This window comes from Rhizopus delemar, genomic scaffold (genome assembly GCF_000149305.1).
Source record: "Rhizopus delemar RA 99-880 supercont3.3 genomic scaffold, whole genome shotgun sequence".
Classification (NCBI taxonomy): domain Eukaryota; kingdom Fungi; phylum Mucoromycota; class Mucoromycetes; order Mucorales; family Rhizopodaceae; genus Rhizopus; species Rhizopus delemar.
The window spans coordinates 758,848-774,497 of NW_027137829.1; the positions used below are offsets into that span (position 1 = coordinate 758,848).

Consider the following 15,650-nt stretch of genomic DNA (forward strand, 5'->3'; position numbering starts at 1 on the left):
CTCAAGAAAGTTTGAAGTATATTACTAATTACTGCTAATTATAAACAAAAAAGAGGGGTACCACAACCTAATTTCTACTTCCGTCTTATCAGCCTTTATGCTTTTTTTGTATTATAAACAGATAAAAAGTGAAAAAAAAAAGTAAAGATTCAATTGCTTTATTCATTAAAAAAAATTGTATTGATACAAGACAGCTCAATTAATCTACCTTTTTTTTTTTTTCTTTGGTGCGAGTTGACAATACAATGGATCATGCAGACAAATAAATTAACCAATAATGTAACGCAATTATTAGTAATTCACAGCCTATAATTATGCTATCTTTCTCTTTTTCTTTTTTCTTCTTTTCTTCTTATTGTTTATAATAATGTTAAATCAAGAGAGTAGGGGAATAGGGCCAATTGTATCTAGTTTTATTGGATGGGTAAAGACAAAAGAAAAAACAAAAGGGGAGGGGAAGGGGTTCAATGGAGATAAATGTTTACCAATACAAACAGGGTTACTTTTTCGCATGGTCATGTAGTTTCTACCCACAAACAATACTAAATTGGAAAAGAAAGAGGTTTGTGAGGTCATCATACATATACAAGCAATTAATAAAGTACATAAAAGTGTCAAGGGCCTTTCTATTGATTTTTTATGTTACAATGTGTTAGGATTCTTTTGTTACTCGGTAAAATAAAGAAAGGAGCAAGTATAATGTAAAACTAAGAAGTTTGTGTAGATATTTAATCTTTCGTTTTATTTCAATGAAGCTATTCGAGAAGAATGTAAAAGAGAAAGAACGTCTAGAAAGCATAAAATAGCTCATGTTTATTATTATTATTAGACAGAAGAAGGAACAATTCTAGTGAGAATTTAGTGCAATTAAATGATGTCGTATTTTCTGTTCATGCTTTCTTGATCTCATTATTTACACTTTTTCAAACGTATTACTATAAAGTAAGATAGAAAAAGATTGACATTTCCGTAAACTAATATTTAATTGGATAGAGGGATCATTCACAACATTTATCCAAGACTGCGCGGTATTTTATTGCTACAGCTATTGCGGGCACATTTTATATGATAATATCAATAAATTACTTTGATTCTATGTGGATCGACTTGATGTATTATTTAAGCTACGTCAAGTTGTTCATTAGCTTAATAAAATATATTCCACAGGTAAAAAAAAATATTAATAATATAAACAGTATACTAATGAAAAGACAATAGGCTTGGATTAATTTCAAACGTCAATCAACGATTGGTTGGAGTATACACAACATTTTATTGGTAAATCTAATATAAAAGAGTGCCTTGATTACTTATAATTGTATACAGGATTTCACAGGTGGTGCACTCTCTATCGTACAATTGGTATTTGATGCATTTCTTAGTGGAGATCGGAGTGGAATATCTGGAGTAAGTGAATAAGAAAGCGATAATAAAGTGAATAATGATATTAACCTACTTATTTTCGAAATAAAAAGGATCCTGTCAAGTTGTGAGTATACATTTAACATGCCAAAGTATCTTAATACTAATTACTCGTGTTTTTGCAGAGGGTTAGGCCTTCAGTCTATTGCATTCGATGTGCTATTCATATTACAGCATTTTGTTTGGTATTCAGATCATGCAGATGATGAAGAACAGCAAAAATTAATACAAACGCGTGAAGAGAGTATAGCTTAAATATAGATTAATACACCGTATATAATATTTTATTTGTATTTCTGACATATATAAACACCTTTTTCATATTATTATTAAATGAATTTCCAAAGCTTTTGTTATATAGTAGGCATAATAAATAATAAACTACAATATAAACCATACATCTCCAACGTCAGCATATTTAAAGCATAAAAGATTCGTTGATGAATTATAAGGAATAACTAATATCTTGCTTATATAATACCAACTTGTTACAATAAGTCTTTGCATGATCTCTCTTATGATCCAATGTATTAAGCTGTCTTAAGACTATATATGTCAGAATGGGATATTGCTTTCTCGTATAGTAACTTTGTCAATCTAGACGAATAAATGAAAAGAAATGTTATCAATGACCCGATTAGTGTATTGATAGCTCCTATTATCCCTATCATTAGGTTTTAGTCTTTCTGCACTTGCTTACTAACCGAGCTTAACCGAATCCAATAATCATTCAGGAATAAAATAAAAGTGTCATCTTAAACAATGGTTCCATGTATGTCTATTTATAAGTGCAATAATGATAATTTTATCTTTGATAATACTTAAAAATATAAAAGTCTCTCAAACTGCCCATAGTCTTGGTGCTTTTTATTTCTTTTTATCTATGCTGATTACAGCCTTTACTTCTATTGGCCGGTCATTTTTTATTTTTTTATTTTTGTTCCTGTCAAAGTTGAGGTGTAAACTTTTTTTTTTTTTTTCTTTAAACAAAATGTTATATTCTCGATTGTCTCCCGCAAAAGATCGAATTTTTTTACAAAAGATCCTTCCAGCATGCAATACTACATCAAAGCTATTTTTAAATCAAAACAAACTTTTTGTTATTCGCTTAGCTTCAACACGATCTACGTTGTACAATAACCAATCCAAGCCAGATAATGTCTCACTAAATGGAGATGCAAAGAAACCAAAACGACGATTTGTTAAGGTTGATTCGGAATTTTCAAAAGCCAACAAGTTTACATATGTTATGCCTCAAGATCCTTATGTTGCATCTGACAGGGTGACAAGCATTCTTAAAAATGGATCTGTAGACGACGCAATCGAATACATAAAAGCTTTACCTCTCGATCTTCAGTCAGTTGTTGTATGGAATCACTTGATTGGATATTGTGCTCAACAAGGAAAAGCGAAGTTTGCTGAACAATCTTATGTACAGGTAAATAAGAAGAACAAGACATTATTTTACAAAGATTTGATATATATTTTTTTTTTCATATAAAGATGCGAAGACGTGGAATAGCGCCCAATGATCGTACGTTCACCCATATGATATCTGTCTACAGCAAAAGCACAACTCCCAATGCTGTTGAAAATGCAGAAGAATGGTTAAAAAAGATGAAGAATTTTGATATTAAGCCCAGTATCATACACATTAACAATCTTTTAAAAGTTTATAACCATGCTCAACAGCCCTCGAAAACAATTAAGCTGCTTCATGAGATGCCATCTAGAAGAATTCATCCTGACGCATTTACGTACAGCATTGCTTTGAAAGCATGCTCAGAACTAAGTGAACCAGGTCAAGCAGCAAAAGAAATTAAGCAAATATGGCAAAATATAGTCTACAGGCTAGAAGGAGAAGATCACGGTGACTCTTTAAAGATTGAAAACCTAAACCTCAAAATAGATGATGGCCTGGTTATCTCACTTTTAACAGCTATTAGTCGTACATTATCAAAGGAGAGCGATATGATTCCGGGACTTGAAGCAATTCATAGGCTGTACTCTTTATACCCTCCTCGAGCTGCTGCTGTTATTGAAAAGCATCAGCTGTTTAATGTAAATCAGCAATATGGATTTGGAATGCAACCATCCATAAAGGCATTGGATACGATACTTCGGTTCTGCGGTAAGACCAAGCAATACGCTTTGGGTAAAGAGTATTATGAACTAGCCTTGCAGCAATATCCTAGATTAAAGCCTGATCAGTATGTAAATGATGCTTATGATTGGATTAAAAGGATGACAAAAAGACGCCCAAAAAAAGAAGTGTAAAATAAAAAGAATGCTTAAGCTGGGTGTATTATTTGATTGTTTATAAAATTATATGTTTTAAATTATTAGCAATAAAATCAATCTTAGATGGTTGCATGACTCTTTCGCATAAATACATTCATGACCAAAAAGATCAGCATAAAAGTAAGTATAACGTTTGGAACCAAAGTGGAAGAGGCAGCACTTATGCTACTGCCACCAAGAGCAGGAATGATACCACCCGAGGACCCATCATTGCTGCTGCCGCTACCAATCTCACTATTGCTGTTAGTATTATTGCTTCTGCTAATTTCCGCTGCTGAGGTAGATTTTGCTGCTGGTGAGCTTGCAACGACACTAAAGGTCTCTATGCTTGCAAGTGCAGTTGTTGTCCTTATAGAAGCTGATGGTGTTGTATATCCGGGTGTATTAGTAATGGTATTAATAGGATAGCTGAATGTTGGAATTGGAATTGTAGGATTAAGAATACTATCTCGGTGGTAATAGCAGCTAATGCCACAAGCATTTCCTGTTGCTGCGTACAGCCTTTCTAAAAATGGTTGCGATGTGACTTCAAAGCAATTAATGCTTCCATCTAAATTCAAATATTTGGATGGCATAGAGTAGCAACCACCAGCAGTATTACTCAATGATTGACAAAACATTTGATATTTGTCAGGTCCTGCAGTAATGTTTTGACATCTCTCTGATAACAATAACAGCTCGTTTGCATTATAGTAAGATTTACTAACGTAATTAGACATTTGAATGATAAACTATCTGAAACAGATCAGCTGGAGAGAAATACATAACCTAAATAGGATAATAGTTACTTTGGGATTTAAATCCAAAAAGAGAAGAGAGATTGAAAAAAAAAGAAAGAGAAAAAAGAGGGCACTGTTCTTCATATAACTCTTTTTGTTATAGCCTTGCCACAGTATGTACACAGTTGAGATGAGATGTTACAATACATTTAAATCTTTTGCACGTTGTGTTACGTGGGAACGAGGCGCAGTTGTTTAAATTTTGATTTAGAATAAATCACACACAGGAACCTCCTTTTTTTTTTCAAGTGATGAAATTATTTTTGACAGATCTTCTTATGTTTAAAATTTTGTTTTATACTGGCTTTTCTTTATAAGAGAAAGAGAAATGAGAATAAGAAATATTAAATTGTCGATCTCAGTCTAATTTTTGTCATGCTAGTAAATATAAATCAGTAGAATAGTAACTCAGGAATAGTTGGTTTCCTTAGAAAAATATATTTTAGTCATAAGAATATGCTAATTGATGTTATTCAAAAAAAAGCCCCCCCCCCCTCAAAAAATCCTTCAAGTGCAGCTCTCTTCTCATTAGATTTTCTTTATCCCTCTTTAGCATGCAATTGTATTATTTTTGGTAAAATGTATACGCCATTGGCATTTATCTATTCAGTTGCTGTTTTGCTACTTTGGAAGACTATCCATTTTGTTTTTCATGGCACTACCACAAGTATAGATCAGAAAGACATGCTATTATACACATATTTGTAATATTTTGCAATTATTTTAATCATTACATAGTTGCTAGGCACGCCCTTCAGTACGAAAAAAAAAAAAAAAAAAAAAAAAAAAAAAAAAAAAAAAAAAAAAAAAAAAAAAAAGAGTTGATATACCACGGTAATTTAATGATTTTCAAAAAATATATACTAACAAAGACACGCTTTTATGTTTCGATTTTAAGTTGATTACTAACATCAGGTTGTACTTTTGAATGACTCTTGATGTTGCTTTCGAAGCTATTATGTCTTTTTTGAAAAATCTAAGAAGTTTAGATTGCTTTTTATGAATTTTTTAATAATGGTGACATTGCGCTGGCTATAAATATGGTTGCTCACTTATGAATGTCTCAAAGCATAGGCCATGAAATAAGATGCTTACAAAAATCAGCATAAAAAAAGTGATCCTGAATTGAGTGCAAATAGCATCTAGGTTTTTCATTTGTCTTTATCATATCCTTCAACCAACCTTCAAGTAAATAGTAAGTAGCCAATGGCTAATAATTAATACTATTTATGAACAGAAAGAAGAAAGAAAAAATCATTGAGTGCTGCTTCTCATTTATCGGACTGGCAACAGATTAATTAAGCGACCTGCCTTGCCCGTTAATCAACAAATGCATTATTGATTCACACAAGAATTTAAAGTAAATGTTTTGTCGTATTTACCTTGATATGGTGCTTTTGAGCTTAAGCCGTCCAAATTTTTGCTTTTGTTATGAAATCTGCTATTTTTTTTTTTTTTTTTTTTTTTTTTGCAAGATTTATAAACAAAGATAATGGAACAGCTTTTTAAATTTGATTGTATTTTCATATTATAGCAACTTTTTAGAGGCTTCAGCTTTGATCGGTAATGAAGACAAAGTTGAAGTAAACCACTTTCATGCTTCCACAGAACATCAATTAGAGGATACGATTCTAAAGTCGTAATCTATACTATTCTCTAACAAATAATTGTTTAATAGAACCATGTACTTTGTTATACGTGCAGATACTACAATACATAAGAGAAAATTTTATGAAATGATCTTAAGAACAAACCGATCATGTTAAACTGAAACTTGATTATTGAGGGTAGCTACTGATTATCAGGATCAGTCCTTGGTCAGACCTGTTTATAAAAAATCAGCCGAGAACAATAAGACCACTGTAAGAAGGTTGTTGCTTCAGACTGAATAGCAAGCAAAGACAATTTACGCAATTTTGACAAATAGTAACCTAGGTTACTGTAAACGGGTAAATTCCCCTTTATTTAAAAACTAGTTTTGTGACAAAAAGAAAAACACGCCAAGGTTTATGCAGATGTTGCATGCAATTAATATGCTGAGCGCACAATAGCCTTAAATGCCCAATTTTCTTCAACTTTAATTGAGTGTAATTAAAGTATAAGCAAAGTATTGCTTTTATGTGAGAACAGTGCCGAGGCAATCACTCATGTGAGTCGTGAAGCTTTAAACTTCAAGGTCGCGTTAACACGACAAACGCTTATTTGAATTAATATCACGTTTATATAGTTATTATACGCGTTATTTGATTCCAATACTCGAGCGTATACAAAAAAAAAGCTTCAATTGAGTAGAGCTGCGTCTTATTATTCATTGGCTTTTTTTTCCTATTCAAAAAGAAAAATACAAGTCGCAACCAAAAAGAAAAGAAGTTTCCTTTATTTCTTTTGCTACTAAATATTTGCCTTAATTGGTAAAAAAAAGATAGTCTTTTGTATTCTATGTAACATCTAATTGTTCACTTTCAAACATTTCTTTCTTGTTTTTAGTTTCAATACTCATGAAAAATAATAATCATCGCCAAGGAATAGAATTATTAATCCATCCTCCTTCCCCTTCTTTATCACCTCTCCTGCCACCACTTAGCTCTTTACTATGCCAACCATTCTCTCCTCCTCCTCGACACTCTTTGCCATCCCCAATGTCGCTTTTGGAGCCTCAATTTTCACCTTGCAGTCCTCCAATCCTTTCTCAGCCAAGCACACCATTACCCAGCTTGCTATTATCTCCTCCAATAAAAAGGTCCTGTTCAAACCTGTCCTTCCGAGATAGGTTAGGTCCAGACAAGCAGCAGCCATTAGCCAAAGCCACCGTTAAGCGGAAAAGAGGCCGACCACCCAACAATATATCGTCTTTAAGCCATTTTAATGGTTGGACATTTGTTACACCTACTGTCTGCAGTGTCAAACAGCAGCAAAGGGAAATGAGTAACGATAGAATGGCACTGCAGTGGCCTACTTGTAAAAATGAAAGCGATCATCGTGGAATCAACACCTTTATAAATACAAAGATGGACATACCTTTAAGTATGCCTAATAAGAAAAGAGGCAGAAAACCCAAAGTCCAAATGAAAGGGAACTTTTGCTTTATTTGGCGTGATTTAACTGCCCGACGTAAAACAAGAGCAAACTAACCTTTTGAATAATTGTGTACGTATATGGCTTGTAGTGTATGCTTCCCTTCATTTTATTATGTTATGAATTTTTTGTTATGTTATCATAGAATCGTGTTTTCGATATAAAAAGAAAATCTATGAATTCTATTATTATTATTTGTAAGACTTTATCAAACAAATACTTATGCATTTTGTTGTTGTTCAAATAAAGATGAATGTAGATCCAAAATCCACTTCTTTTTTCCTCTTTTAGTAATATATTTTACGTTTAAAGGGAAAAGGAATTACCGTGTTCCCCTTTTAATATAGTGTATAGGACATATCTTTGACAAGGAAAAGGAAAAATAAATGTACTTCTTTTTTTTGCAGTACTATTTTTATTGAAATGCATTATTTAAACATGGAAAGGTTTTGATAGTTTAAACAATAAGTCTGCATATTCAGGAGAGAAAAAAAAAATAGGTGCGAACGCGTCTCATCACTGGAATATTGAGCAAAATAAAAAAAAACTCAGACAGCAGTTTAGCTATAAATAAACACTTATCCAATCAGATCATACTTCTGTGATTGCTCCATTTGACCTGAAACTTGACTATTGTCTTTTATGTGACCGAAGAAATGATCACTGTGTCATCTTTATACATCATCCAAATATTAACAATGATAACTCAAAGCTGTTCCTGAAAATTTTTTTCAGCGTAAAACATTCTCCTTTTTATTGTATATATTGAGTCTAGATGCCTTTAACGTAGGTCATTTAAGAAACCACAAATAAGGAAACAAGCCCAGCATCTATTTAAAAAAAATCTCGCCTTTTGTTAAAGAGGCCTTTTTGCTTTTAAAATGAAGTTTACCTTTCGATATATTGCATATGGAAGATCATCCTCTATAAGATACGTTCCATGTGGTAGTCTTCAGGTGCTCACAGAGCACACAGGGTTTATTATTGACGTAAATATATTCTGAATTTGAAAGACAGTTGGTAACATAATTTGCTGGGGAGAAAGAACAATCAGTTACTTTAAAATGAGTCATCAACCAATCAGTAGACTTGAAGTGGTTACCTACACAAGCTCTCTTTTTCTCTCTCTTTCTTTTGCTATCACTGAAGGAGTAATTTTGTTGTATCCTCATATTTTAGTACATTTAATAATTAACTCAAAAATAGAATATTTTACTTTATTTTAATTTATTTATTTATTTATGGATTATTGTATTTGAAGAAATTATATAAAAAAAGTGAATTTAAATCGCCGCAAACGCAGGTGCACTTTCTAAAAAAAATTACGCACAAGATCCATAAAAGGTATTTATACCGATCTTTCTTTATTTTTGATCCTCTTCTTCTCTTTCTTTAAACAATGTTATATTCAAAAGCATTTCAATCTTCTTTAAAGAATGCAATTAAACAAGGTGGTCGCCGTCATTATGGCTTGCCATCCTCTGCTATTCATTTAGGCACAGATCCAAGAAAAGACAAGACAGTTCAATTGACTCCTCTAAGAGGTGTTAATATTATTCATGATCCTCTTCTTTCAAAAGGTAGACTTGATTTAAATAAAAACAATAACAATCCTAACTTTTTTTTATTCATTCAGGTACTGCATTTAGTCTTTCAGAAAGAGAAAGATTGTCTATTCGTGGTTTAGTACCACCTCGTTGTCAAGAAATGGACAAACAATTACTTCGTATCAAAAGAAACTTGGATGCATTAGATACACCCATAGCCAAATTTGTCTTTTTAACTGCACTTCAAGATAGAAATGAGACTTTATTCTACAAGTTATTAATTACATATCTTGAAGAATTAGCAAGTATCATTTATACACCTACTGGTAATTACCTAAAAAAAAAAGGGGAAAATTTTTTTATGTCCCCCTCCCCAATAATTCCCAATAATTCCCGACTCACCCAATCCATTAGTGGGCCAAGCTTGTTTATTGTCTCACTCTATCTATCGTCGTTCTCGTGGCATGTACTTTTCTTCACAGGACAGAGGTGCCATGTCAGCTATGGTTCATAACTGGCCTCATGATGAAGTAGACGTCATTGTTGTCACTGATGGCTCTCGTGTCTTGGGCTTGGGTGATTTAGGTGCCAATGGTATGCAAATTCCGATCGGTAAACTCAGCTTGGTAAGTGTTCCCAAAAAGTAAATTGATCCGTGCCATTGACGCTTTTACTTTTAGTACGTCGCCGCGGGTGGTATCCGACCACGTTCCGTCTTGCCTGTCGTTTTAGACGTTGGCACAAACAATGAATCTTTGTTACATGATCCTCTTTATCTCGGTATGGGTCATCCTAGATTGGATGGTGAAGAATATTATTCATTTGTAGATGAGTGGGTAACTGCTGTTCAAAGCAGATGGCCAAGTAAGTCATGAAACACGTTCTTTTTTTTTCTGTTTATCTGATCTCTTTGTCTGAATAGATGCGCTTATTCAATTCGAAGATTTCAAATATCCTCACGCATATAATTTATTAAACAAATGTAAGTTATAAAAAAAGTAATGTACACAGAAATTCTTATGTCTATCATAGACCAAAACAAGGTGACCTGTTTCAATGATGACATTCAGTCTACTTCTGCCATCACTTTAGCTGGTCTTCTTGCATCCTTAAAAGCTCGTGGTCGTCCTCAAGAATGTCTTTCAGAGGAACGCATCATCTGTGTCGGTGCTGGTTCAGCCGGTGTCGGTGTCTGTGAAGGTATCATTGATGCCATGGTCTCTCAGGGTAAGGTAGCCTCTCGTGAAGAAGCCTATTCCCGTATTTGGATGTTGGATCAGTGCGGTCTCCTCGGTAACCCTTCCTTAACCGATGATGCTACAGTCAATGGCGAAAGAACAACTGAACTAGATGAACGTCAACGCTGTTACGTCAAATCCGACTTGCCGGATCGTCTCACCTTGGAGGCCTTGATTGAGCGTGTCAAGCCAACCGCTATCCTTGGCTTGACCGGTGTTCCTGGTGTCTTTACCGAACAAGCCATCCGTACTATGGCCAAATACCAAGAAAAACCCGTCGTATTCCCTCTTTCTAACCCTGATACGCGTGCTGAATGTACCGCTGAAGAAGCATTCAAATGGACAGAAGGACGTGCTATTTTTGCTTCTGGCAGTCCCTTTGCTGATGTTCAACTTCCCAATGGAAAGATCGGTAGAACCAACCAATGTAATAACTCTTACAGTTTCCCTGGTCTTGGTCTTGGTATCACTGTCTCTAGAGCTACACGCGTGACACCCAACATGTTTTTGGAAACCGCCAAGACTATTGCCAACATGGCAAGTCCCTCTCAACTCAAGGAGGGCATCTTATTCCCAGGTGTCACTCACCTTCGTGATGTTGCCAAGGCCGTTGGTACTCGTGTTTGTGAAGTAGCTTATGATGAAAATGTAGCTACTGCCGTTTTGAAAGAAGGTGAATTGTTGAGTGAAGTCGTACAAAGCTCGATGTTTGAACCTGAATATGTTCCTTTGGTCCATGTTCCCAACATGCATTAGATTTTTTATTATTATCATTATTACTTCTACTATTATTTAGCATTCTCTCAACTTGTATTATTTTCTCATAATTAGATTTTTTAGAAGTCATCTAAATAAAACAATTATCTTGTCGTTGTTTAGAACAGTGAATGACTAGTCTATTATAAGCACTAAAATAACTTTTATATAAACTTATAATAAAGGACGCATCATAACTTTGTATTAGGGTGGCTAGCAGTGATATGATGTTTCAAAGTCTGATAGGATGATGACCATGTTACCCGCAAAGGCTTGTTTTTAATTAATATAAAGTAGCTAGCCTACCTCACTTGGTAATAGTCGTGGATCACAACTAGAAAATCTTAGGATTAATATTTACTTGAATAATTTTCTAACCATTTCCCTTCGTGTTTCTTGAAGATTTATATAATTGACGAAATGTGCAAATATTGTACATCCAATAGCTATAGCTTTTATCATAAAAAAACAATATACTTCAAAGCTGAAATTATTTAATTCTGATTACAATCAGCATTGTAAGTTGCATTGCTTTTTTTTTAAAGCTTTTAAACAGAGAGCTACGAGTTTTTCATACCCAGTCTTGCTGGTCCTTTTTTTTTTTTTTAAGATGTCAAATATTTATGCTTTAGAGCCACATACAAAGTATACATTAAAACAGAGTGCTTGCTTATTTTATTTGTTGCCTAATCTACCTTTGTTTGAAATGATTATAGTGCCAAAGTCATTTTGCATACCACGTCTGGAGATATTGAAATTGAATTGTGGGGAAAAGAAGCACCAAGAGCAACACGTAATTTCATCCAATTATGTTTAGAAGGATACTATGACAATACCATATTTCATCGTATCGTTCCTGGCTTTCTTGTTCAAGGAGGTGATCCAACCGGAACAGGACAAGGTAATAATTAAACTTTTAAAATCTAATCTTTAATAATCTACAATTACAAGGTGGAGAATCTGTATATGAAGATGGTTTTCCAGATGAGTTTCATTCTCGATTACGTTTCAATCGACGAGGCCTTGTAGGAGTAGCCAACACTGGACAAAATGACAATGGATCTCAATTTTTTATTACATTGGATAGAGCCGATGAACTAACGAAACGGCATACTCTATTTGGCCGAGTAGCAGGTGATACGCTATTTAATGTAATGAAAATGACAGAGTTAGAAATTGATGAAAACGAACGACCCCTTTATCCACCACGTATCAAACGTACAGAGATTGTCATCAATCCCTTTGATGACATCCTACCTCGTATTACAGAACGTGAGAAAAGACAGCAGAAAGAATTGGAAAAGAAGAAGATGTTGGAGGAAGCAAAGAAGAAGAAGGCACCTAAAAAAAAGTAAGTTTGTATATGCAGTTTATAAAATTCGAAAAGTACTAAATTCATACATGAAAAGGCAGCTGAATTTGTTATCTTTTGGTGAAGAAGCTGCAGAATTAGAGCCTCCTTCACATACTGTAGAAAAGACAAAAATGAAAAGTGCTTACGATTTTATGGAAACTTCTGCTCCAACGCCAACAGAATTAATCGAGGAATTAAAGAAACCTGTTAAGGAGGAATCAACTGTGATCTCAGAAAAAAAAGATGATGCTAAACAAGAGGAAGAAAACAAAAAAGCAGAAGAAGAGGAAAGAAAAAGAAAAAAAGCATTAGAAGAAGAAAGGAAGAGACAGAAAGAGGAAGAGAAAAAGAAGATGCAAGAAAATACTTCAGAATCAAGAGCGAGCGCCATAGAGAAATTAAAGCAGGATATTCGCAATTTGTCTAAAACATCTAGTAACACATCAGACGAATTGATTCCAAAGAAGGATAAGAAGAGATCTTTGGTAGAATTAGAACGTGAAAAGTACGCGAGCCAAAAGAGAAAGAAGATGAAAAAGGGAGATGATACAGATGTAAGAGTATACATATTTATAGTGAGAAAAAAAGAGCTAACTGTATGTATAACATACTTTTAGGTTTTCAATAAACTCATGTCTTTTCAAAAGAAGCTTTCTACTGCTAAAGAAGATGAAGATGCAGCTGCTGCAAAGAGAGATCAACCACCTTGCGAAATTCACGGTATCCCAGGTTGTGAGTCATGTCGCGATACTACTCAGGATGCTGAAGAAGATGTTAGTGATGCAGGATGGATATCGCATAAGCTGATATTTGAAAAGGATTTGAAGGGAAAAGATTTGATGAAGCGAAGAGAAACAGTCGATGATTATGTTGTGATTGATCCCAGAGATAGAGAAGCGAAGGCTAAGCAAGAAGAATATGAGCGAAAGAAGGGAATAAAGAGCTCCTCTTCGTCTCAAAGAAGAGATAGGATGGATCATGATGACAAAAGATATAGAACTGAGAAACGATCCAGAAGTGATCGTCATCGTCGTAGTAGATCGAGAGACCGTTATGATGATCGCAGAAGATAATAAAGTGTGATTTATAATTTTGAATTGGTTTTTTACATAAACTGTATAGCAAAAAAAGAAAAAAAAGGATGGTTTTGCACTATATCAAGGGATTAAAACAAGGAAAATATGGGGAGGAGGTAAAAGTTGAATGGAAGTTTGATAGTAATTCTTCTTACATCATTTCCAAAAAAAAAAAAAAAAAAAAAAAAAAAAAAGTATTACCTTTCCTTTTCCCTTGTTTCTATCTCTAAAACTGCTTTTTTTGGCTTTTGAGCTTTTGTATATATGTGCGCGTATTGTTTATTAGTCTGTTTTGTCTTTTCCCTTTCCTTTCTCTTGTTTTGCTTTCTTTACTGACTCATCTGTGTTATCTTCATTGCATTTACGTTTAAGTCCGGTTGAGGTGCTGGCTGGTGATATTTCAACATTGTTAGTAGACGAAGCTTGAACAACTGTGGGTGCACTTGCTCTAAGGGCCTGGGTATCGCCACGGGTACTTTGTCTTACATTGGATTGCGATCTTGGCCGTCTAGAATCGATATCAATGGTAGCTAAAACAGAGCCCATAAAGTGATTTATTAAGCTCATTCCTTGTACAATTCTTGACATAAAGAGTACGCGTCTATTGATATCACGCTATGCTCTTTTTTAGTATGTTTTCATCATAATTCACATTCTTTTGGACACTCACGTCATCTTCAGTAGGTTCTTCTCTTAAACTCTGTGCAACCTCTCTCAATCTTGGTATTGTTTCATCAGCCAAGTCTGCCAACTCATCCAAAGCCATACCAACCTGTGACAATTGACTACTACCGCTATTTCTTAATCGATTTCTTATTTCCTGCAGTTGTTCAGCTGTTGAGTTGACACCTAATGTAGAAGGGATATCTATGCGTACAATAATGCAAAAGAAATAGGTATGAAAAAGAACGTTAAACATTGCTGAATGTTTCGCAAATATTTGCTTTTTCACCTTCATTAATGGAAGATTCATTCAACATTGTTCTAACATTTCTCATGGATGCTAATGTTCTGGCTAATCTAACTTCAACGTTTGGCTATATTAAAAAAAAGCATGTCTTTAGTAACAAGTATGATAACAAGATGAATTACGCTTACTGGAAATCCTAATGCTGAAGAAGCAAGAGGTGAACGTTGCTCTCCAGAAGAACCTCTGTGACCAAAGCTGAAAGAAAAGGGTGATCTAAAAAGACTAGGTGTAGCTGGACTAGCTGATCTGTTTGTCTGAGATGCCAACTAAATAAGAATGGTATTATTCAGTAAAGAACCATGCACGTTTTTTTTTTATTATTATTTTTCTCCTTCTCATCCACTTACGTTGCTTAAAGGAGAATCTGTTGTTGGTGGTGTTGAATTTCTAGGTCTACCACCTGATGTTAAACCGTTTAAAACAGATGAGATTAGCTAATGCATTGCTCTTTGTTAGTAAAAGGATAAACATATAAAAGCCAAAATTTACAGAGTTGTTATCACCAAGTTCACCTATTGTTGAATCCAGTGTTATGAAGGCATACCCTTCCATCATTGGAAAACGACTTGATATAGATGGGAAAATACGGGTACCACTTCTGGCATTACGAGCATTAGTTGTTCCAGGGGTGGGATCATCTATTATGCAAAGTATTATGAGAATTGTAACTGCAAACGTATGCCCTCTTTTTTTTTTTACCATTCGCTGGATTTTGAGGTGCATCTGCCGGTCTAATGACTAAATGAACTACTTTCCCATTATCTAGATTGGCTGGAAGAAAAAAAAATCAGACCAGTAATTACTTCTTTATATTCATATAATCTACCATAATCAGTTAAATTCTTGTCATCTTTAAGAACTCTTCCTTGGAATATTAAGCGTTGTCTATTACTTTCGACGTCAAAAGCAATCTGGATTTCTTGCTTTAGCTGTAAAACCGAGGCGTTGCGAGGTAAAGTGATAGAGGTTGTACGTTGTTCTAAAGACTTTATTTGTAAAGCAATTTTCTCGATGTTAACATTAGAAGGCTGGGTATCGTTCATATTGCCATTCATTTCTTTGTAATCTGATTATATATTTTTAACGAAAAGAGGGAAAAAGAAGTAAAAAAAAAAGTAAATCAAGTTGTCTT

At 34.1% G+C, this 15,650-nt stretch overlaps 5 protein-coding genes across 5 annotated transcripts; 4 read left to right on the plus strand and 1 right to left on the minus strand.

Moving 5' to 3' along the window:
• Positions 1–367: 367 nt before the first annotated feature.
• Positions 368–1,677, plus strand: RO3G_04510 (uncharacterized protein; the record flags this gene model as incomplete). Its single annotated transcript, XM_067659100.1, has 9 exons — positions 368–424; positions 524–562; positions 725–770; positions 830–942; positions 994–1,028; positions 1,146–1,167; positions 1,219–1,278; positions 1,327–1,407; positions 1,597–1,677. 9 exons carry the CDS (start codon positions 368–370, stop codon positions 1,675–1,677), a joined length of 534 nt encoding a protein of 177 aa, XP_067515201.1.
• Positions 1,678–2,413: 736 nt separating this feature from the next.
• RO3G_04511 (uncharacterized protein) lies at positions 2,414–4,001 on the plus strand (the record flags this gene model as incomplete). Its single annotated transcript, XM_067659101.1, has 3 exons — positions 2,414–2,860; positions 2,926–3,577; positions 3,769–4,001. 3 exons carry the CDS (start codon positions 2,414–2,416, stop codon positions 3,999–4,001), a joined length of 1,332 nt encoding a protein of 443 aa, XP_067515202.1.
• A 4,975-nt stretch (positions 4,002–8,976) lies between these two features.
• Positions 8,977–11,118, plus strand: RO3G_04512 (uncharacterized protein; the record flags this gene model as incomplete). Its single annotated transcript, XM_067659102.1, has 6 exons — positions 8,977–9,157; positions 9,214–9,450; positions 9,539–9,750; positions 9,805–9,988; positions 10,047–10,106; positions 10,157–11,118. 6 exons carry the CDS (start codon positions 8,977–8,979, stop codon positions 11,116–11,118), a joined length of 1,836 nt encoding a protein of 611 aa, XP_067515203.1.
• Positions 11,119–11,728: 610 nt separating this feature from the next.
• Positions 11,729–13,545, plus strand: RO3G_04513 (peptidyl-prolyl isomerase cwc27; the record flags this gene model as incomplete). Its single annotated transcript, XM_067659103.1, has 5 exons — positions 11,729–11,763; positions 11,835–12,019; positions 12,070–12,469; positions 12,528–13,026; positions 13,090–13,545. 5 exons carry the CDS (start codon positions 11,729–11,731, stop codon positions 13,543–13,545), a joined length of 1,575 nt encoding a protein of 524 aa, XP_067515204.1.
• A 914-nt stretch (positions 13,546–14,459) lies between these two features.
• On the minus strand, positions 14,460–15,561 carry RO3G_04514 (uncharacterized protein; the record flags this gene model as incomplete). Its single annotated transcript, XM_067659104.1, has 5 exons — positions 14,460–14,585; positions 14,647–14,784; positions 14,866–14,952; positions 15,008–15,156; positions 15,345–15,561. The coding sequence occupies 5 exons, from the start codon at positions 15,559–15,561 to the stop codon at positions 14,460–14,462; spliced, it is 717 nt and encodes a 238-aa protein (XP_067515205.1).
• Positions 15,562–15,650: the final 89 nt, after the last annotated feature.